Source organism: Eptesicus fuscus, chromosome 18, assembly GCF_027574615.1.
Source record: "Eptesicus fuscus isolate TK198812 chromosome 18, DD_ASM_mEF_20220401, whole genome shotgun sequence".
Classification (NCBI taxonomy): domain Eukaryota; kingdom Metazoa; phylum Chordata; class Mammalia; order Chiroptera; family Vespertilionidae; genus Eptesicus; species Eptesicus fuscus.
The window spans coordinates 893,564-916,519 of NC_072490.1; the positions used below are offsets into that span (position 1 = coordinate 893,564).

The 22,956-nt window shown below is 56.0% G+C and overlaps 2 protein-coding genes across 3 annotated transcripts; one reads left to right on the forward strand and one right to left on the reverse strand.

Annotated features, from left to right (window-relative positions):
• Nucleotides 1-294: 294 nt before the first annotated feature.
• On the reverse strand, nucleotides 295-20,175 carry CDC25A (cell division cycle 25A). 2 transcript variants are annotated; one of them, XM_054729873.1, is made up of 15 exons: nucleotides 19,568-20,175; nucleotides 17,616-17,689; nucleotides 16,314-16,356; nucleotides 15,063-15,099; nucleotides 14,346-14,447; nucleotides 12,511-12,621; nucleotides 9,707-9,841; nucleotides 9,291-9,365; nucleotides 7,557-7,730; nucleotides 5,714-5,812; nucleotides 5,158-5,220; nucleotides 4,966-5,064; nucleotides 4,272-4,402; nucleotides 2,247-2,358; nucleotides 295-2,023 (listed from the first exon to the last, which is right to left on the reverse strand). In XM_054729873.1, the coding sequence occupies exons 1-15, from the start codon at nucleotides 19,738-19,740 to the stop codon at nucleotides 1,883-1,885; spliced, it is 1,569 nt and encodes a 522-aa protein (XP_054585848.1). In that variant the 5' UTR covers nucleotides 19,741-20,175; the 3' UTR covers nucleotides 295-1,882. The 2 variants fall into 2 exon arrangements, with proteins under 2 accessions (XP_054585848.1, XP_054585849.1); XM_054729874.1 differs by lacking the exon at nucleotides 12,511-12,621.
• Nucleotides 20,176-22,353: 2,178 nt separating this feature from the next.
• LOC103299047 (LYR motif-containing protein 4-like) lies at nucleotides 22,354-22,689 on the forward strand. Its single transcript, XM_054729943.1, has one exon. The coding sequence runs from the start codon at nucleotides 22,371-22,373 to the stop codon at nucleotides 22,644-22,646; it is 276 nt and encodes a 91-aa protein (XP_054585918.1). The 5' UTR covers nucleotides 22,354-22,370; the 3' UTR covers nucleotides 22,647-22,689.
• Nucleotides 22,690-22,956: the final 267 nt, after the last annotated feature.

The window sequence follows — 22,956 nt, forward strand, 5'->3', positions numbered from 1 at the left end:
CATCAGGCCTCTAGTCAACCAAAAACGGTCCAAACCCCCTTCTTCAGGGCCCTTTGGCTGCTGCCTCCTCCACGGGAACTGGCTTCGTGGGGAGTGCCCACGGTCAGCTGCGGCTGTCCCTGTTCCTCAGGCCATGCAACCTCAACCCGTTTGTTTTGGACTCGGGGCCTAATGGAGCCCTGTGGCCTCGAGGAATGTGGCTGCCCAGCCACTGGTTTTCATCACGTGGAGTCCCCGAACCTTAAAGGCAAACAATCCCTTTGAATCAATTCGACAAAAAAACACGAAGCCAAGCGTGGTTCAAGACTGGTTTACTTCAGAGCCTGCGATGGCTGGTCAGCGGAGCTAGCCACGCCGTACAACCCGGAGGCCACCACCTCCTCCCAGGCATTCAACCAACAGAATCCCCACGAACAAGATCAGAGACCGAGTGGAGGTCCCCTCCTGCTCCCCACATACATACTTTTCTAACAAGATTGTTTTATAGTCAAATGCAACTCAAACCCATGAACACACCAGCCATCCCAGCATCACTGGTTCCCTCCCACCCCAACAGGCAGCCGAGGCAAGAGGGGGGCTGACTCGTGCAGAAGAAACTTGGCTGCACCCCAAGGGAGCAGAGGTGGTGAGGGGCTGGTGTCTGAGGGTGGGGACCAGAGGAGCCGAACGGGGCCTGTCCAGAATCGGTCTCGTCGGCCCAGCTCCCAGGACGGCATGTTCCTTGGAGACCCCCATTCCGTGGGGCTGGATGAGGAGGCAGCTGGCAACGTGGCCCATCACTCCCTGCCCCTCAGGGAAAACATGATAAACTCGGAGTTTTACCTTCCAACCCACCATACCGCCCGAGAAACATTCCAGTCATCGCACGCCAGCACCCACGCCCTCAATGCCAGGGCTCCCAGCCCGCTGCCACCCTCGGGGGCGCGCTAACACTGATTTGATACTCCTTGACTCATAAAATGACTCTTCTTAAAGTCCAAAGCTACCAGAGTGCCAGAAGGAAGACACTCAGTACACACTCCCCCGTCCCAGAGCCCCCCCACCCCTGCCCCCACTTTGGGGTACTCTCGCTACCATGTTCCCCACGAACCAGGGGTGCCAGCGGAGGCTGCCTGAAGTGCTTTCCCGATTGACTCCCAGACCAGGCACCGTCCCGGGAACGGGGGCAAGGGCAGGGCCACCCCAAGTGGATCTGTGCCCTCGAGGTAGGTCCGGCGGGTTAGCTTACGCCCCGTCGCCAAGGCCGAGTCCAGTGCCCGCTCCCACCGTGTCTGTCTTTGGCTTTCAATAGCAGCAGCCAGGACCGCAGTGCCTCCTGGGTGACAGAGCGAGTTCTGTCCGCACGCAGGCTGCCTCTTCTTCCCCCTCCTTTTCCTTCTTAATTAAAAGCAGAGGTAGTCTTGGGATGATAAAACGGCAGTATTGTGACTTGAAGCAGTTAAATAAGTCTCCAGAGTTAAAAGTAATAATAAAGTGATTGATGAGGTTGAATAAATTAAGACGTGGCCTATCCCTTCCCAGCTGTCTTGGGAGTTTGCCAGCAGCGCTTCCGTGGTCTTACTTCTCTCCACTCGCTCCTCCCCTCCCCTCACGCGGGGTCCAGTGCCCAGGAAGGCCCAGTGCTCCTCCAGCTGAGGGACCCAGAGGCAGAGCTGGGCTTGACGTGCTCGGCACTGGGACGGTGACGGCCTGGGAGACGGTGCTGAAGCAGGGACGGAGAAGGTGCAGCCAGCAGGGCGCTCTGGCTCCCTCCTCGGGGTGCGGAGGGAAGGCGTACAGGGAAGCCCCAGGCCTCTCTCCAAACCGCCCTCGCTGGTTTCTCTGCAGTGAAGAGGGGAGGGGATGGAGCAGGCGCCGGCCGCTGCTCTCCGCCGGCCGCCACTCAGAGCTTCTTGAGGCGGCTGTACATCTCCCTCTTGCTCTTCTCCCCGGCCCAGGTCCGGCTCTTGGTGCGGAACTTCTTCAAGTCTTCTTTAAAGTCCTCGTGGTGCATGGGCCGGTAGCTGGGGGGCTCGCAGTGAGACTAGGGGACAGGGGGGGCGAGGTCAGGGTACATCTGTCTCTCTCCTAACCCTGCTCCCTCCCCGGGGCTGGGAGACTGAGCAGCAATGCAGCCGCCAGTGGGTTCTAAGGCCCCTCCTGCGCCGGGCAAATCCCCAGACACCCGGCAAAACAGCCGTGACCACCAGGCAGATCCCACCGTCCCGCCTGGCAAGGGGCCGCCATGCTCCCAGAGGCCACCTCACCTGGCATTTCAGGAAGAACTCCTTGTACCCGCCCTTCAGGATGTACAGCTCAGGGTAGTGCAGTTTGGGGTACTCGTTGCTGAGCCGATCTCTCTCTCTCACGTAGCGGCACCTGCAAAGGAGAAGGCGCAGGTCAGCGCTTCCAGCAGAGAAACAGGAGCCCGCTCCTGGCAGAGCGGGCGGGGCCGCAGCACTCAGTGCCGAGCGGGACCCTGGCCGCCGCGTGGGAGCCGAGTGTCCCAGCCAGTGCCACGGCTCCGCACTGAAGGCAGACACGTCTTCCCCAACTCCCTGTCTCCGAGTGAACCAGCCCTAGCACGCCCAGCCTCTGCCTCGGCCACGGCCTCCACCTCCCCCCCCAGCCGGGAGCCCCGCCTCTGCTCGTTCCCAGAAGCACTTCCTACGGACGGCAGAGTCCACACGTTTATGATGCCGGCTGGTCCCGGACTATCCTGAAACGCAGGCTCCTCAAAGGCAGGGGCTGTCCTGTCCGCTGCCACCTCCCACCCCTGACAGCACCGGAGAGGGACAGCGAGGACCTGCAGTGCAGTCCCACTAGGAGGAGCGTCAGGTCTGCTCAGACGCCACCGCTGCGGGTGACCCTGGTTCTGTGTGCTGCACGGCAAAGTCCCGCCCCCGGGAGACAGCTGCCGACAGACTTAGGACGGTCACACCTGCCAGGTGCTTGTGGTTGTGTGTGGTTCTGTGTGTGCAAATGCATCGACATGCTAGCAGCTGATGAGATCAGGTGAAACTCGGCCAAGGCTTTGCAATGGTCCGAGATAAAAAGGTGGCGCTTTTTCCCGCCATCTTGGACCCTGTGGAGCAACACAGTGACTCCTGGTGGCAACCCAAACAGAACCAGAGTCATCTGGGGAGAGGTAACTCGTGCTCACGGAGAATTCCGAAGCAACCTTCCCGCTAAGGCTACTGGACACAGAATCCGTGTAATGCTGTACCCCTCAAGGATTTAAACTTACTGAAAATAAATAAAAAAGGTGGCCACGACCATGGCGTAGAAGTCTCTCCCGGAACCTCCTCACTGAGCTGCACCCCCCTGCCACCGCTCATCTGTCAGCACTTGGCATCCTGTCTCCCTACTGGGATGCCCTGCAGCGGGTCCCGTCAGACCTGCCCACGGCCACGCCCTCTGCCTCCGCGCACCTGGCCGGTCCCAGGCCTCTCGAAGGGACACGGACGATGGCTGGGCAGCTGTCTGCCCCTCCCCCAGCCTTTCAATAGCAGCACCTCGGGCCGTTCCAGCTCCAGCCCCGCTCCGTTAGCGAGTGCGGAGGATGCTGGTGAGCGGCCGATATTACTTCCAACCTCAAGTGAATGTTGCTCTACTGTAATCACTTTCACCTATTTTGGCATAAAAGATGCTTTGGTAACAACAGGGCCTTAGACACCAGAGCCCCAGCGGAAGTGTGTGCCAATGAGGGGGATGTATGGGGCATTTCGCCCCTCCCCCCAATGTGGCAATACCGTGCGAGCATACAACCCACTCCTGCGCAAGCACGGACTGGACGCGTTTCAAGCACCACATCCAGTTCCGAGTGAGGACGCCACACTTTGCTGGCGTGTGAACAAAGAGCCACCACACGGCACCTCAGGTGTCCCCGGGGGACAGTAGCCCCAGGTAGAGGGAAGGACAGCGGGGACACAGGAAGGCGGGGGCTGACCGCCATGTAAAGGAAGCTGAGCAGTGAGCCAGACCTCAAGCGGCGGGGGCTCACTCAGGAGGGGGTGCCGGCAGAGGCAGGGGCACGTCCAGCACCAGAGGCAGCGGGACCGGAGAAGCCCGCAAGCCCTGCACCGGGACGGCCAGGCCCCGCCCACTCGCTCCACGCCAGGAAGCTGCTTGCGGCATCAGGTGGCTGCTCAGTGGGGAAGCATTTCAGAGAACACCACCACACGGGCGGGGATCCGTGCTCTCACACCCCGAGCCCCGTGCCCGGTGCCCGCCCAGCCTGGGGATGGCCCGCGGCCGGCCATCGGGGCTGCGGGGAGCACGGCCACACTCACATGCGCGGGCCCCGCTCGGAGGAGAACTCGCAGTGGAACACCACGATGACGCGCTTGCCGTCGGCGGGGGAGATGGGCTTCTTGAGCAGGAAGTCCTCCACCTCGTCCTCCATGTGCAGGTTCACGGCGCCCTGCGGAGACACAGACTCAGCACCGCCTCCCGCGGTCCCACACGCAGCTCTTACACGGGCGCCTCAACACGCCACGACGCGCGCACTTCCCGAGTGCTACGTGTGAACTCGGGGACTTTCAAAAGCCACAGACAGTGACAAACAGGAGCAGCGTTTTTAAAGCTCCCTCACCACATGTCAACACTGTTTTACTGGTTAAAGGATTGAAATGCACAAGCAGCTACTTCCTTCCCAGGAAAGTGTGTCCCAACACCCCTTCCCACAGGTGGCCTAACTGAGCCCTGTGCCAGGCCCGGGGTCTGCAGGCCCGGCTCGGAGCAGTGGGCACCGCCCGGACATGCCGAGCGGGTGACGGAGCGTGGCAGCCGTGCAGACCAGGAACCATCCTGTGAGCACCCAGGAGGCAAGTGCCTTTTCCACAGCAGCCTCTCAATTCTACACCAGCCTGTGAGCTCACAAGCAGCCAGGGGTCCCAACCCCCGCGTCAGTCACAGACGCTGCCAAGGGCCCCTTTTATGCCTCCCACGACAGCAGGGCTCACCCCCGGCCTCAGGAACCCTTACCTTGATGTGGCCGCCCTCATATTCATATGGGTACCGGCAGTCAATGATCACAAACTCTTTAATGAGGTTGGCAAACTTGCCATTCAAAACAGATGCCATCTGTGGAGAAAGGCCAGGAGAATTAGCGTTGGCTGCAGGAAATAACGAGAATCAAACAGTTCACGCGAGGCAGGTTCCGAAAGCATGGCTTACAATTTCTGGAGAGATGTACTTGAGATCCTGATGCTTCCCGGCGACCGTGTGGAAGAGATAGCCCTGAGAGAGAGAGAGAGAGAGAGACTCAGCACATGTTTACGCTGCGCTCCTGCTGGAGAGGCAGCTTTAAAACACTACCGCGCCCGGCCAGTGTGGAGCAGTGGCTGAGCATCGACTTCGGAACCAAGGGGCCACCCTCGATTCCTGGTCAGGGCACATGTCCAGGTGAGAATTTCCGTTTTAATCCTGGACCTTCTGAAAAACCTTTTGACACAGATCTGTGGGGAGGCTATAGCTTTCTGCTTGCTTACGCTCTTCTGCATTTCTGTCTTTATAATAAGCAACACAGCTCCCTGAGAGCCTGCCTTGGGTTGGAGAATGGCTTCCTACTTAGACTCTGATCAGCACCGGTGAGGTCTACCATCCCACAGACCTTTAAAAATGTCAAGCTGTGTCCCGTGGGGACACCCAGGAGCCACCTCAGAGGGGAAGGCGGGGGCGGGGGGGTAGGTAGCCCCATCCACCCTGCATTATAGCCAGAGGCTCCCATTACCTTGGAGAAGTCTCCTATGAGGTCCCTTGGGTCGTTATCCAAAATAGTCTCAATGGTCCCTTTTGGGGGAGATGCCAAGGCGGGAGACAGATGTAGAACCTGTAACGAATCCAAGGTGGGAAGTGAGGCCAGGGTTGGAAACAGGGCTTCTGAGAACACTCCCCTGGACACGGCACAAGGAGACTAAAGTGTCCATGTTTACACTTAACAAAGGAAGACTTTTCCTATTTGACTGAATCTAGAGTGAAAAAAGAAGGCCCACTAACTAGGCCTATTTTTTTCAGCGAATTTCCCTGAAACCAAGTTTTCCTTGCCCCTCCCCCAAGCAGGAATAAAAGTGAGGTTGGGTCTAGATAAGAGGCCTCTCAACCAACTGCAACATACAGAACTTCTTTAGACCCAGATTTGAAAAACAAAGGCAATTTATTGACATGTACACAACACAGCTTCATAAACGTTCTTGCCCTTTAACCTAGAATTCTGCTTTTAATTAGAAAAACAAACTTTCGCTGACCGGTAGAGCGTCGGCCTGCGGACTCAAGGGTCCCAGGTTCGATTCCGGTCAAGGGCATGTACCTGGGTTGTGGGCACATCCCCAGTAGGGGGTGTGCAGGAGGCAGCTGATCGATGTTTCTCTCTCATCGATGTTTCTAACTCTCTATCCCTCTCTCTTCCTCTCTGTAAAAAAATCAATAAAATATATTTAAAAAAAAAAATAAAAGAAAAACAAACTTTCCTCAAGTATCAGGCACCTAGAGTAATTATAAAATACAAGGCATCAGGCCTGATGTTCCCATGCCTGTGATCAGCCTTTTAGACGATGGCTGTTTGTTCAAACCTTTTCATGCTACAGAAAATACGGCCCTTTCCCAGCTAATTGTCTAATGCTAATACCAAAACCGATGTAGGACAGTGCGATGCAAGGAAATTATATAAATAAAAGCAATTGGAAGTAAGCCAAACAGGGCATTTCAGGAAGAAAAATAGCTTTCAAACCAGGAAGTCTATGAAGCCAACATATATAAACAGCTGATGAAAATGGAGCCTCCCAGCGGGGACGCAATCCCGTCCCCAAGGCTTTAGCTCATGGAGGAAACAGGGAGGGAGGCAGAGGCGCAGGGGCCTCTGCCCGGAGACAGGGCTCTGAAGACGGGTCACTGGTCCAAAGGACGAGCCCTAGTCAGTTTGACTCAGGGGACAGACTGTCAGCCCGCAGACTGAAGGGTTTGATTCTGGTCAAGGGTACCTCAGTTGCAGGTTTGATCCCCAGCCCCGGTCAGGGCGCCTGCGGGAGCAACCAATCGATGTGTCTCTCCCTCTCCCTTCCACTCTCTTAAAAACCTTTGGAGGAGTATCCTCGGGTGAGGATTAACAGCAGCTTGGAGCTGTACCTCTGCCTAGCTGTAACAAAGTGGCCCAATCTCCACTCCACTGGGAGGATGTCAATGGAGGCCAGCAGGGAGCGGAAATCCCACTGCTGCCCAGCAAAATGAGGCTTCCTCCACCCCACACACATGCCCCGAGGCCGAGCTGGGGCAGTGACTTACACCTGAACTTCCATCCCACCTTCCCCACACTGTCAGAGGAGACCTGCGAAAACACCCAAAATGTACAGATGCAACTGAAAAACCACTTGTCAGAGCACGAGCCAGGAAAACCTCCACCGGAATGGAAAAGACAACCAGCAGAAGCCGACCCCATGGCAGATGCTGGAAGCCTGAGAAAGATTTGAAAGCAGCCGTCATCCAAACGCGTCAAGCGGCGATTACCAACACCCCTCAGCCAACGAGAGCAGAAGGCAGGCCTCAGCAGAGCCCGGCGTCGCTCTCCCTGAAGCACCCACCTCCCGGGGCTTCTCTGGACTGGCTGCCGGCCCGGGGCTGGCCCTGGGGACGCTCTTCCTCCGCTTCGTGTTTCCGGGCGGGGACAGCTCTCGGGACGGGTCTGGTCTTTTCAGCAAGGAGCGCAGGGCAGGGCTGCCCGTGGGAGGGGAGTCGAACAGCTTGCACCGGTTGCCCTTTGGGAAAACACATAAAACCCATTATCCACAAGCCATGCTCTCAGCACCTCCCGCTCCACAACTGTCCTAACGCAACTCCAGGTGGGGATACCTACAAGTAAAACAGAATCTTTGAGTACAAAGCCGAGATAAACCGTGTTCCAGATGCTGGGCAGATTTTTGTGTGCAAATGTTGAAAAGCCTGGACACGAAGTCCAGGAGCTCCGGCTGCAGCTCCGTGGTCAGAGCACCGGCCTACATACCAGAGTGTCTCAGGCTCCATCCCTGCCCCCGGCTGGGACGTGTGTGGGAGGCAACCAATCGCTGTGTCTCTCACAGCAATATTTCTCTCTTCCTCCCTCTCTCCTCCCTCCTTTCCACTCTCTAAGTCAATGGAAATGTCTCCTCCCTCCTTGGATGAGGATTTTAAAAAAAGGTCCAAGAGACCCCGGGACAGAAGACAGCAGCGGCCTGAGAGCCGAGTGCCAGAGGGGCCCGCTCCTCAGCGCTCCGGGGAAAGGCTGCTTTGAGGCTAACCAGGGCCACCGCCCGTGAACGCCGCTCCGCAGGGCCACACCGACGCCCACCTGCACCCACAGCCGGTGCTGAGGGCCATCAGTCACTGTCGCTGGGTCCCCCTCCAGCACTCCTTCCTGGGTGACCACCAGCCTCCCCTGCCCACCCGTGAGGCACCCTCTGACTGCCCATGCCTCCGCTCTTCCTGCTCCACACACAGCCCTGCCGGCTCCTGCAGGGCCGGCTCCTCGCTCGGCTCAGGCCGTGTGGTCCCGCACCAGCTGCTCTTTTTCCGCAGGAGGAACCAGGCCCATTCCTCTTCCCAGGAAGCCCTGTCCCAGCGCTCCACCCGTCAGCCCACCCCTCGCTCATGGCTGCGAGTCTCCGTGTTCTCCTGGCTGTGCTCCGCGTGTGCTGCCGTCTCTCCACGTTCCGTGGACAGGAAAGCACGTGGCAGTCCGGCAGGCCCTCTCTACCCTAAAGAAAACAGGGCAATCCAGCAGGCCCTCTCTACCCTAAAGAAAACAGGGCAATCCAGCAGGCGCTCTCTCCTGGTGAAACAGGGCAAGGCTGCATCCTCTCTGCTGGGCCAGGGCTCTCCGAGGAGGAGGAGCCGTGGCTGCGGCTCAGGCTGGGGGAGTGGGTGTGGATGGTGTCCGTATGTCGCTTAAGAACAACTGATTTCTTAAATGCGATTTAGCAGATACTGTCCAGATATCATCCAGTGATCTTAACCCAGAGTTCAGAGGCCAGGGTTGTACAGAAAGGGCATTAGCTGACCAAGAAGGTTGGGATGAACGAGAAATTATAAAACAAGAACTGCAAGCACACACATTACTGATACTTCCTCACACATTAACGAGGACAAAAAACTTGAAGGGAAATAAAAGGCAGAGCGCATTAACGAGAAAATACTAGTGACCAGTCAAGGCCCAGAGACCCCAAAACAGAACCTCAAATGAAGCCATTTTTGGTTCTTGTGGTGATGTGAGCAGCGGGTTAACTTCCTGTTTGCTCTAGTCCAGCCAGTCAGAGGCCCAATGACCCACCAGACCCACTCACCACGTTTGTGGTTCTTCTCATGACCAGGGGAGCTGTCCAGAGACTTGCCATGCAGGAGGAGGTCTCCTCATCATTCTAGAGAGAGAACGTGACAAAGGTCCGCAGAGATGAGCATTGGTTTAAACGCTGGTGTGACTTTGCCTAAATACCATCTAATGTTCTTTTCCCCACTCCCCGACATTGTACAGCGAGAAGAGGATCACATTTTAGAGTCCATCTGAACGCAGCACCCCCCTATGCATACAGGAGGAGGTACGGAATTTAATCCAGAAGGACATTTCAAATCCTCACCAAATAAACAAAAACATCAGCTAATTCAGGCCCTGGGGAATCGCTGGACCTTTCTTCCCCACCATACTTGTTCACACGGGTTCTCCCGGGGCAGTTAGTGGAACCGACAGGAAAACACCCCGTACCTTCAGATTCTCTCCATCAAGAAGGTCCATGAAGCCATCATCTTCATCAGACAGAGTGGCAGTCACGGGGGACTGGGGCATAAAGAGAGGAACGAAGGTCCCTGGCTCGCTGTTCTCTCTTTCGTTGGAGGAAAGCTACAAGACAGAAGTCATGCCTGTTAGTAAGCCATCAGCTCTGATCTCCTCGGATGGGTCATTAGTTATGAGAAAACACAGAATATTTAAGTAAAATTTTAGCACTACTCATCAAAGGAATATGAACCCCAGGTTATAAATCTGAGTCACCCTAGCTGGTTTGGCTCAGTGGATAGAGCATCGGCCTGTGGACTGAAGGGTCCCGGGTTCAATTCCTGTCAAGGCACATGCCTGGGTGGCGGGCTCAATCCCTAGCAGGGGGTGTGCAGGAGGCAGCTGGCCAATGATTCTCTCTCTCATGGATGTTTCTCTCTCCCTTCTTCTCTGAAATCAATAAAAATATATTTGAAAAAATAGTGATTCGCTGTCCACATACAGTACTAAGCCGTGTGAGGCCAAGTAGCCTTCACAAAGAACCCTTCCCCGAAGCAATTCCCTGCCAGCAGGACCCGGAGAGCCTTTTTGGAAAGACGGGCTTATCAGCAGCTGTAACCAGTGAACACAGCACGCCGAGGGCTGTGACAAGATGACCATCTGCCAGAATGAGGAGGGCGAGAAGGTGCCGTCCACGGAGACCACCACGTGGCCCAGCGAAAGCTCAGGTCAGGCCCGTTCCGACAGGCAATCTCATCTCCACTTGCATGTTCCCAGTTAAGTCGCCCAACGCTCTAAGGTGAGCCTCCCTTGTACTGAACAAACCAGGAGCAATGCTTATGCAGGTTAAAGGTCACAGGGCTCACTAGTTCCCCGCCACGCCCTCCCCAGGAAAGAGACCTCTTGGAGTGAACACAGGCAACCCATGTGTTCGACACAGGAAACTTAAGCCAGTCAGCGAGCATCGCGGACACTTTACTTCTTTTCCACGTGCTTTCCAAAGCCAGGGAGGGAGCTCAGACATATCTCCCTCCACAGGAACAGGTGGGCCCCACATCAGCCCTACAAGTATCGCTGAGACCCACATCCCTTTGGGGCATGAGTACGTGATCCTCCAGTGGCCCTGGGCAGACCACTCCCAGCATCCTCTGCAGCAGCCTGCTGTGCTGGCCCTCGCTTTGCTTCTCAACATAAACAAGTCCTGGCGCTCTCTGGTCGTCCACAGGCGCCTGAGCACCCCGGGCGCACTGCAGGGTCTCGGGTCTCACCCAGCGGAACGCAGGGTAGGCAGCGATCATGGACAACACCCTTTGATGCTCACACTGGGTACAACACCAGTTTGTGACCTCGGTTCTTGACCCCCCTAGATGCAGACGTGCTACAGAAAATGACACACAAATCTCTGAACAGATCACCTTCCTTCACGATTCCTCTACCATACGAGGAAAGAAAGCCGTGCTTGCAGACTAAAAGGATACAAAGCAAACACCCTCTGACACGAGCAAATCCACCCCATGAGGCTAGCACTGCCTGTCCTCGTGTTTACACCGCAGTGGCTGCAATTAGGGCAGCCAGGTGATCACAGGAAATGCTGGCTTCAAGCACGCATGCACACACACGCACATACACGAAGCATGTTCAGTTTGGGTACCCAGCTCTCAAAGGGTTACCGTGTCCCTTGGCACATCACCTAAAGCCGGACCACTCTCCCATGTGTAACAGGCAATTCAGCTCCTTCACAGGCCTGTGAGAGGAAAGGTGAGAAGACGGCCTTCTCCCTCCGCGGGCGCCATGCCTTTCCCTCCCCCCAGTGCCCGGCACTTCCCCTTTCTCTCGCCTAAGCTCCGGGGCCTTCTGCTCGGTAACTTGTCTCCTGAGCCTGGGCAGCCCACTGGCTCACTTCTACCACCTCCGTAACTTTCAAATAAACTCTCTTATCATTTGAAAAAACGAACAAACAAAACATGAAAGTGCTCTGTGCTGCCCTGGCCCGTGTGGCACAGTTGAGATCACCAGTTCGATTCCCAGTCAGGGCACATGTCCGCGTTGTGGGCTCGATCCCCAGTAAGGGGCGTGAAGAAGGCAGCCAATCAATGTTTCTCTCTCCCCGTCCCCTTCCTCTCTCTCAAATCAATAAAATCATTTTTAAAAATGCTCTGTGCTAATGTTAGAGCAATACTGGCTGACTCATTCCTTAGACCACAAGCCAGTCTGGGGAGTTGTATTTTCAGAAGCATGTTCCCAGCAAAACCTGGAAACAAATGTCATTCTGTCCACGTCGGGCAGATCGCCAGGAGAAAACCTCGGAAGGGATGACAGCTTCTGTCCGGCAAATGAGTGCCCTTGGGCCAGTGGCCCCTCACTACCCAGCAGCCCAGAGACAGTGGTTCCCTGAGACCCACAACTCGTACTCAGCGCCTCTGAGAGAAGCTCAGGTCTTCCCTGCAAACAGCAGTCAGTGCCTCAGCACCAGGATGCTCTGGGAAAGAGCAGGTTTCACGTGAGACATGGAGCCCACCACAGAATGACCCAGGAAGCCTGCACATTCCTTTCCCAGAATGACCAGGTCAAACAGCCTTTGCTCAAGTCCAGTATTTCAAACAGACCGTCTCTCACTCAGCTTCTGCCCGTCTCCTCTCCAGACACAGCAAAAACACCAAGAAATGTGACCAACTAGTTTCAAAAGACAAGATCCAAGGAAAGGCATCAAGAGCTGCTGCGGTGTCTTCCGTTCCGGGTTACGGTGCTTGGATTCTCTTCCCGTGAGAAGCGTCCCTACGAGCCAGAGCACGTACCATCCGGGCTGGGGCAGAACTCTGCCTCCGGGTGAAGAGATCGTTACCCTCCTCACGTCGCAGGCAGCCACGAGATGCGGGTCTGATTGGCTTCTTAAACTCAAAGGCTTCCTGCAAGACAGTACAGTCGAGACATCTTCCACGGTCTATGGCACCAGCCAGGGCCTTCGCGATACCTCAGGCAGACGGACAAGGGAGTGGGCCCTGGTCACTCTGTAAACGCCTCCAACTAAGGACTGTCTCGTTTCTGACCTAACTCCAACACTGGTCTGGGCAGCTAAGCACCTCAAAGGCTGTCGACAGCTGACTTCTAGCACAGCGTTGTTTTTCTCACCAGGCGGAATTTCCTAACAAGCACGTCACTGCCAAGTCCACAAAACACTGACTTATAAGCTCGTCAACCATTTTTAAAATCTAAAGCCAAGTCAACATGCCTGGGAGCCAAAGCTTTTCACTGCACATTTGTTTGAGAGCTTTCCACTCCCCCCTTCTTCCCCACAAGACAAATTTTTCCGAGCGTAAAACTACTGCATCCCGGCCCTGAGAGAGTGGCTCAGTTAGTTGAGCATCGAGTCCCAGTTGGGGCACATGCCCGGGTTGGGGGCTTGATCCCTAGATCCCCAGTAGGGGGCACGCAGAGGGCAGTTGAACCATGTTTCTCTCTCTAAAATCAATAAAAACGCATTTTAAAATAAAGTTACTGTGTTCCGTACTAAAAGCAATGGGGGAAAAACCAAACGACAAATCTCACAAAATGCGGAGGGAAAGAAGTCCGAAGTGGTAGAATACACGCTGTGGTTCCATTTCCTGCTCATCTAAAAGCACTTCCCTAAGGTGCCCACTTAACAACGCGTTCCCGTGCTCAGGGCAGTGACAGCTGACACCAGAGGCCTCGGGTGCCAGCACTGGGCCAAGTGCTGTCTGTGCATCAGCTCATCAACCCGATCGTCCCCCTTCGACTGGGCGAGACCTTACAGGCTGTGATGGCCTGAAATCTGGCTTCACAGCCAGCCAGGACAACTCTAACCTATGCCATTTCCCTTCTAGAACGAGGCTCCAAGCAGGCCACCCTGGGAGAAGCCAAGGCTGGGAGGGAGAGGGGACCCGGGACACCGGGCCTGGTCCAGGTCTGCACCTGGTCCAGGGAGAAGCCACTCCCCCGAGGCCGCAGCCTGGCAGGAGCTCATTCTCTTCCGGGTCTCTCACCAGCTGGCCTAGGCATCATGGGAGAGCCCGTGGAAGCAGGTCTCCCACTGAGTGTCAGGCTGTGAGGAGGATGAACTGGCAGTTTAGTGGGGAAAGGAGAGGGGAGAGGAGATGGGGAGATACAGCAAGAAGCCTGGACTTCCGGACGGCAAGCACAGCTCAGCCTCTCAGCGGCCGTTTCAGTGACTAAACTCCCAGGGACTTGCCCGCTCTCCTTTCAAACGCCATCAAGCCGCTCTTCCTAAGGCGACCGACAGCCCAGGCCGGGGTCAGCGCACACGGAGGAAAGGAAGTCCTGGGCAGACCTTTCCAGACAAGCTCTCCATGGATGTAAGGACTCCTAAGAGCTCCCGGCAGAGCAATGCCTGCTTTCCTGAACCATGTGAAAGGCCTGGGTCAGCTCACTGAGTTCCCACAACAGCCCTACAGGACGCGGCTGTTCCTGCTCAGAGACAAACCCTACAGGAAGAAACCACTCGCCAGGGCGCGCTCGCGGCAGGATGCACGCCCACGTTTCTGCCGCCCAGGCCCACGGTGCCTTCTCCCCGGAAGGAGCCCGGCCCCGGCCCCAAGCCACTGCCCTGTGGGCTCTGCTTCTGCTCCAAGTTCGGCCCCGGAGCAGCACTCACGTTTTCCTTATTCTCCTCCGGGTCCATCAGCTGAAAGGCCCCGCGGTCCAGAGAATCCGAATGGCTCCTCTTCAGAGCTGGACTACATCCCAAAAACTTCAGCTGCCAAAGTGGAAAAGGGAGGTCAGGAACACAAAAGAAAGGCAATGGCAACTGTTCTCGAAAGAAAAGACAAGCCATGCGTGGGGCACCCACCCTCTCTCCCTGCAGTCATGTGGCCAGAACGTGAGCTCCCACTACGTGGCTTCACATGGACTCCCCAAAGGTCTACAGCCCTCAGCAGGGACTTGGGATTGACAAGTCACCCCTTCCCAATAACATCGTCTGCACAAAAAGAACCCCTCCCGGTTCCATAAAGCTGGTAATTAGAGGTGCAGGCAAAAGAGGCAGATTTGAAGTAGCTTTTAGGAATGTTCGAATGCTTTTGAAACTAAGGAAAAGACTTCATTGTCTAAATTCATGTCTACGATTAAGAGCATACTGGCAGGGAGATCAACCAAAGGACTTGTGTGCTGGCATATGAGCCTAACCGGCGGTTAAGGACAACAGGGGGGTGGGGGCATGTGTGGGGAGGGGGGTGGGATGGGAATGGGGGGACGAGGACAAATATGTGATACCTTAATCAATAAAGAAATTTAAAAAAAAAAAAAAGAGCATACTGGCAGCTGTGGGGAGGAAACAGGTATTAGTTCAAAATATACTAGAGGACTAACTTACAGGCAGGGAATTTATTCTCCTCATGGAATTTTCAAGGCTGCAATGAAACCAGAAGGTAAATCATGAGAATAAAGCAAAGAGGCAGGCATGCCCTGGCCGGTTTGGCTCAGTGGATAGAGCATTGGCCTGTGGACTGAAAGGTCCCAGGTTCGATTCCTGTCAAGGGCATGTACCTTGGTTGCGGGCACATCCCCGGTAGGAGGTGTGCAGGAGGCAGCTGATTGATGTTTCTCTCTCATCGATGTTTCTAACTCTCTATCCCTCTCCCTTCCTCTCTAAAAAATCAATAAAATATATTTTTTTAAAAAAAGAGGCAGGCATATCAGGACTGTGGACCGAAGGGTCCTGGGTCTGATTCTGGTCAAAGGCACATGCCCAGGTTTTGGGCTTGATCCCCAATGTGGGGTATGCAGGAGGCAACTGGTCAATGGTTCTCTCTCATCACTGATGTTTTTCTCTCTCTCTCTGAAATCAATAAAAAATCAAACTGTTGCCCTGGCCGGGTGGCTCAGTTGGTTGGAGCGTTGTCCCATACACCAAAAAGGTCAAGGGTTGGATTCCCTGGATTGGGCACATACAGGAAGCAACTGACAGATGTTTCTCTTTCACATCCATGTTTCTTTCTCTTCCCCTCCTTTCCTCTCTATGGACATATCCTTGGGTGACGACTTATTATTTACTTATTTTAAAGAGAGAGATCGATTTGTTGTTCCACTTATTATACATTCATTAATTGCTTCACCATGACCCGGGATTGAACCCAGCAACCTTGGTGTATTGGGAAAATGCTCTAAAACCAACTAAGCTATCCCCCCACCAGGGCATTGGGTGAGGATTTAAAAAATAACAGTAGTGCCCTAACTAGTGTGGCTCAGTGGATAGAGCATCGGCCTGCGGACTGAAGGGTCCCAGGTTCGATTCCGGTCAAGGGCATGTACCTTGGTTGTGGGCACATCCCCAGTGGGGAGTGTGCAGGAGGCAGCTGATCGATGTTTCTCTCTCATCGATGTTTCTAACTCTCTATCCTTCTCCCTTCCTCTCTGTAAAAAAATCAATAAAATGTATTTTAAAAATAATAATAAAAATAAAAAATAATAGTAGTAATAATAATAATGGTAAGATACCAAACTGTTCATAGGATCCAGGAGTAGTCTTACTAGGGACAGCTAAATCCAGAGTATGACCAATTTCATAAAAAAATTAAGGGAAGTTTTTTCTAAGCACTAACATCTAAAAGCAGTGAATACATACTTTTCTTTACTGTCCAAGGGCCCAGGAGAATCCAGACAGAAGCCTGTGGGAAATAAAAAATGTATCTTTTAGGAACAAGTACACAAAACACCATTTTGTCATTAAAATAAGACTCCCTAAGCCAGTGATGGGCAACCTTTTGAGCTTGGTGTGTCAAATTTCGCCAAAAAACTGAGCATAACTCGGGTAGTGTGTCACTTTGAGGAAAAAACTAACTCCAAAATTCTAGTCGCAAATGTTTCATCCTCAGGAGCAGCAAATGTTTCATCCTCGGCATGCGGCTGGGTGTCATCAGAAATGGCTACGCGTGTCAGTGCTGACACGCATGTCATAGGTTCGCCATCACTGCCCTAAGCCCTAACTGGTTTGTCTCAGTGGATTGAGTGTCGGCCTGCAGACTGAAAGGTACCTTGGTTGCAGGCACATCCCCAGTAGGGGGTGTGCAGGAGGCAGCTGATCGATGCTTCTCTCTCATTGATGATTCTAACTCTCTCTCCCTCTCTGTAAAAAAAATCAATAAAATATATCTTAAAAAAAAAAATAAGACTCCCTAGTACTGTTTCTTTAGACCAGTCCACAAAGACAGCCTGGACGTTATGCCAAAAATAAAATCGAGTCTTTATACTAGTACGATTGTCAGAAACATCACATTTTCATGGTATATCTACTAATCTCCCTGGCCTATTTGCAAATACCATCAAGGAAAATGGGATTTGAGGGCGTGAACTAGCCCAAAACCCTCTCATCACTTTGGTTACTCAGAAAGTTACCCAGTAACTTTCTGTGAGTTCCAGCCCCTGGAGAGAACATTCCAACACCAATGTTCTGGCATAGTTTTGATTTCAAATACCTTATCTTGTCAGACCATCATGCCTCACTCGGAGGTTCGGGAAACTCGACCATGCCATAGGACAAAATCACCACCAAGGGAGGTGCCCATCTCCCCAGAGGCGGCGGTGGGACCACTGCCCGGCATGGCCCGGATCAGCGGCCGGCCCCTCCCCACATGTATCCTTGGGTGCGGATTTACTGATTATTTATTTACGTATCTATGTTAGAGCGCGAGAGATCGGTTTGTTGTTCCACTTCTCTAGGCATCCACTGGCTGCTGGGTCGGATCCCGGGGCAGGGGAAGCAACCACGGATCGCGTGGACAAGTGGACGGCACCCTGTAACCTTGGTGAACCCCAGTGACCTGGCCTGACTGGTGTTCTCTCTGCCACGTTCCCCGGTGAAAGTGCAGGTTTCAGCAAGACTGCTCCCCACACAACGGGCACAGGATGAGCGTCGAGGATGGAGTACCTGAATCTGTGGACTCGGAGGAGCCCATTCTCTGCAGACTGCCGTTCTTGGCCTCCGGCGGCTGCTCGCCAACACTGAAATCAAGAGAAAGAATCCATGTGTTTCTGGGCCACAGCTACGGGCTACTTCCAGCCTCCCAGGGCAGACCTCAGGGACCCAGCACCCCGGCAGAAAGGATGAGGAAGGGGCGGGTGCAGGCAGGGGGACTAGGATGAGTGCCAGAGTGTTTCCGGGGTGCGAGCCTGTGTTCTGTGGGCACTGAGCTAGGAGCAGCCACGAAACACACGGAAAACAAGCCTGCAGCCTAGGCCCGGGTGAGCCCAAGTGGCCCTGGGTCTGGGAGAGGCCAAGCGTCCCTCGGTCCGGGTGAGACCATGTGTCCCTGGATCCGGGTGAGGCCTCGTGCACCTAGGCCCGGGTGAGCCCAAGTGGCCCTGGGTCTGGGAGAGGCCAAGCGTCCCTGGGTCCGGGTGCGACCATGTGTCCCTGGATCCGTTGAGGCCTCGTGCACCTAGGCTCGGGTGAGGCCAAGTGGCCCTGGGTCCGGGTGAGGCCGTGCGCCCCTGGATCCATCCGGGTGAGGCTGGGTCCCAGGCCCGGGTGAGACCACGCGCCCCTTGGGTATGGGTGAGGCCACGTGCCCCTTAGTCCGGGTGACGCTGTGCCCCTGGGTTCGGCCGAGACCAAACCAGAGGGAGTCGGACCTCCATTACCACCATTTGTCCACCATCCAGAGCTGAGGGGTCAGTGCTGACATGTACACATAAGGAACTACTGGACATTGAAATTGGGTCTCAAAAGAACTGTTGGTCCAGGGGGAAGCTCGCTACAGATTGATTCATTTGCCTGTCAGCATAACTATTATTGTTCGTCTCACATTCAGTTCTTATTAGTATATATCTAGTGACATATGATCTCGCTCATCTAGGGGAAATGATGAACAACATAGACTGAGGAACAAGAACAGAACCAGAAGCAAGGAGGCATCGATCGGACTATCGGGCCTCAGAGGGAGGATAGGGGAGGGTAGGGGGAGGGTGGGGGGAGGGGGAGAGTTCAACCAAAGGACCTGTATGCATGCATATAAGACTATCCAATGGTTAAGTTCAACAGGGGATTGGGGCATGCGTGGGGAGAGGGGTGGGATGGGAATGGGGGGATGAGGACAAATATGTGACACCTTAATCAATAAAGAAATTAAAAAAAAAAAATTAAATTATATTAACTTACAATTAAATAAATTATATTAAAAACAAAAAAAAAAAAAAAACAAGCCTGCAGGACACGTGCTTCCTCAGGAAGCCCACGTCCAAGGTCGCAGGGAAAGCAGCTTCTCTTCCCGAAAACACGGTGGGATGCTCTTTTTAATTGTTTTTTCTCTCCGAGAAGCCCAGAGAATGGAGTACAGGAAGTTGAGTAAAAAGGCCCGGCTCTAGGCACGCATGCGGGTGGACATCGGGAATGTGCAGGGAGCGAGGGATCCCCAGGGTTTTGCACAAAACCCCGAGAGAGAAAATGCCACGTTCCTTTGTTGAGCAGGAACCAAGCTCACAGGAAACGAGGATCCTGCAAGATGGTGCGGCCAAGGGTGCGAGTGGGCCTCGGAGGGCCTGTCTTTGCCCAGAGGGGTCCCGGCATGGGGGGTGGGAGGGTCCAAACAGCCTCCTGGGACCAGGACAGAAGCGGGCAAGGCAGGGCAATCCGAAAGGCCAGGGCAGCGAAAGTCGGGGGGCCAGGCCGCCCCGACACCCCGCCGGGCCTGGCTCAGGGCTGACGGCGGCCCTGGAGGGTCCGAACGGCCTCCCCCACCCCGCATTCCGCCTGGGGGGAGGGTGCACATGGCGAGCCCCCGCCAGGCCGGGCCGCCCCCGGACGGCGACAGGTCTGGCCCTTCCTGCGGCCCGTTTCCCGGCCCGATCACCCCCCGAGGGCCCCCGCCCGCCCCTCCTCACCTGCCCAGGCCCTGCAGCTGGCCCATGGTGGTCGTCAGGTTGGTGACAGGCGACAGGCCCCCGGCGGCCGGCTCGCCGCTGAAAAGCGCCTTCACGACGGGCGGCGGCCCGGGAGGGGGGCTGCAGGCGAAGAGCAGGCGGCGGCGGTGCGGGGGCTCCGGGCCCAGTTCCATGGCCGCGCCCGGCCGCCCAGGGGGGGGACTCCGGCTCCCTCTGCCTCCGCGGCGCCCGTCCGCCCCGCCGGCACTGGCCTGGGCCGCGCGCCCCGCCGTCGGTGCCCTCGGCTCAAACACAAACACGACCCCGCGGTTCAGGGACGCGGCTGCCGCGGAAGAAGCGGCGCGGACGGGCGGGCGGGCGGGTGTCCGGCCCCAGCAGGCGCCACCCACACGCACGGGTGCTTCCCGCTCACCCCGCGAGGCCGGCGGGCGGGCGGGCGCCGGCAACCTGAAGGTTAAATCCAAACAAACGCGGCGGGCCGGGGAGGGAGAGCGGCCGGAGCGGAGAGGCCGCAGCCCGGGCCCACCCTGCCTTCGCTTCGTCCTCGGCCCCTCGCCCGCCCGGACCGCGCACAGACCCGCCGCCTCGCCTGCCTCCTCTCTCGTGGACTGTCGCGGCGCCGAGCCCTTTCGCGCTAATAGCTGCTCCCTAGGACCCGCCTCCGCCCCGCCCCGCTCCCTTTCCTAGTTGGCGCCAAACGGAGCCCACCAATCAGCGAGCGGCCCCGCCCCCTGGCAGCCGGGCGGAACCACGAAGAGGGGGCAAAGGACGCAGCTCGTGGGACCCAGCGAGGTCACGTGCTCGCCGAAAGGGGCGGGGCTCCGGGGAGACCCGAGCGGATCCGAACGGGAGCGAGCTCCGAGGTCAATGAAAAGTCCCAGCAGCTCCTTGCGAGGCGCGGTCGGGACGGAATGGCCGCTCTTGGCCCGTTGCATGCTGGGGAGCGTAGTTCTCAGCCCGCGCGGCCGTCCCGTTGCTACCTGCCCGGCTTGGGCTGCAGATGCTTGGCCCCGGGCTCGGCACCCCACCCCCTGAGCCGGGGCGGGGAGGCTGGAGGCGGCCTTCCGGGCCCTCGAAGGCCCGGCTGAGCCCAGCCTGGCAGGACTGCGGGCCCCGCTCGGCCGCACGGGTCTCCACGCCCCGGGTTTATGTTTGATAACGAGGGAGGGACGCGAATGACCCCTGGACTGGGCGCTGCCCTCCCAACCCCCGTTCCACACCCTGCGGCTGAGCTGGCCCTGCAGGAAGGCGCGGGCTGTGGGCCTCAGCATCCTTTGCTCGCCTCCATTTTAGCTCTGACTATGTTTTCTGAGAGTCACTTCCTTCTCCTCCACCCTTTCTTCCCCGACCGGGAGCTCCTAGCTACGCCATCACTGTCATCGTGGCTGACGCAGGCAGTGCGTCTGTGCCAGGCCCTCTTCCAAGCGCGTTATCTGTATTATTGTTTGTTTTTTCTTTTTAAAGGTTGACGCAAGTGTGGAGGGTGATTTTTGTACTGTAGGGGCCATCTTCCGTTGTGAACGGGAGCAAAAGGAAAAGCCTAATTTGGCCACATCCTCCCCCATCGCTGTGGGTCTGCTCGCCCAGGCCCCGGAGCAGCAGGAGGGGCGGGCGGGCCTTGCCCTGCGAATGGGGCGGTTTGAGTTACTGGATGCTGCTCTGGGGCAGGTCGGTTTGCTCCCGAGAGCCTACCACTTGGCTAGATCCACACCGACTGGGTCAACACGTCCTTGGAAAATGCTGGAAGAACCCCCTCACACCCCTGCACAAACCCCTGAGCTTCCCGGGACGTCTCTGCTCCAACGCCCTGACTGACACTCCCTGTTCTCATCTACCTTCCTGGGGCCACAGGCTCCACTTTCGTTTCTGTGATTATTTCCCAATGACTGCAAACTCGAAAGGGTAGGGCCCTGCCTTTCCCTTTCTCGACCCGGTACCACCCAGTACCCGCCTGGGTCAGGGGACCCCTGGGGACACGGAGACCGATGCTCACTGCAAAGAAAAGGTGTGCGAGCTCTGAGTGTTTAACAAGGGAGTCTGACCTGGTATGTCAGGAATTCTGAGGAGGCGCCGGCCCAATCCTCGGGGTGGGGAGGAAAGGCTGTGCAGGCTGAGTCTAGGGGGAAGCCCCCGAGGGTGCCGGAAAGCCAGTGGGAAGAGAGGCGCCAGGGAAGGGCCCAGACGCCCCGGGGCTGGCAGACCACACTTTTCTCTCTCACCGGCAACGGGAAGCCGTGGAAGAGCTGATGTTTACATTTTAGAAGGTAACCCTGACTCCAGGGTGGAGAGTGGAGTGGAGAGCAGCAGTGGGTAGAGCTGGGGGACCCCTTTGGAGGGCATCCCGTGGTCCTACTACGAACTAGGGAGGGGAGGGGACGGTGCCGAGGAGAAAGGAGACCTCGGGTCCCACCTGTGGGGGTGAGAGAGCTGGACTCCACTGTGCTCCTCAGTACGGCACCCGGCCGGCTCCTGGCTCCTGGCTCCTCCCTGCCTCTCCGTGGCCACCAAAATAAAACGTGGCTTTTACCTCTGCATTACGTTTCGCAATGCCCTGTGTCTTTTGTTTGGAGAAGGGATTCCCCTCGTTAAAAACAAAAGCAAGAATAAATAAACAGACAGAGAGACTCCGGGCCCCTGCGGCCCCAGGCCGCAGCGCTGCTCGCCCAGGCGGAGGCCCGGCCGCTGGCCTAACCAAACCGCACTGCACTTGAGGTCGTGCGTGGTTTTCCATACGCTGAAATTTTGTGATTCGGTTAAACTCGGTACCTCTGCGAAGAGGACCACTTATTTTTTTCTTTCCAAAATGGCAGCCTCCAGCCGAGCAGGAGTGTTAGGTCTGTACCGAGTGATGCTGAGAGAGAGCAAGCAATTCAGCACCTACAATTACAGAACTTGTGCTATCAGGAAGATGAGAGATGCCTTCAGAGAAAATAAGAATGTGAAAGATCCTGTAGAAATTCAGACTCTAGTGAATAAAGCCAAGAGAGACCTGGAAATTATTCATCGACAGGTCCACGTTGGCCAACTGTATTCGACTGACAAGCTTATCATGGAGAGTCAGGAGAAGCCCAAGACCTAAAGACCAGCACCATCAGCCACCACAGGCCACCCCCAGCACCCACGCTGTGCTTGGGATTGGGACCCCAATGGGCCACGAGTGGCTTCTTGCATCAGCCTCAAATAAGAACCTCCTGCTCAGCCGGCCCTGTAGAGACTGATGCAGTCAGTTGAGTGAGGCTTCCATTCTCCTGCAGCCTTAGTGGCAAGGGTGGCTGTCTCTCCTCGGTTCAGTGTTAGAATGAAGAGCCGGTGCTCACTCTGAATAATCTCATCACCACTTGTACAGAGCATCTCCAGACTTTGTTTCTTAGCCCTCAACAATAAACAGG

Coding starts and splice junctions, on each gene's coding strand:
- CDC25A (XM_054729873.1), bottom strand. CDS start 19,740: ATGGAACTGGGCCCGGAGCCCCCGCACCGCCGCCGCCTGCTCTTCGCC. Junction 16,357..17,615: donor CTCCGAGTCCACAGATTCAG/GTACTCCATCCT, acceptor TATTTCCCACAG/GCTTCTGTCTGGATTCTCCT. Junction 2,359..4,271: donor TCCGAGCGGGGCCCGCGCAT/GTGAGTGTGGCC, acceptor TCTCCTTTGCAG/GTGCCGCTACGTGAGAGAGA.
- LOC103299047 (XM_054729943.1), top strand. CDS start 22,371: ATGGCAGCCTCCAGCCGAGCAGGAGTGTTAGGTCTGTACCGAGTGATG.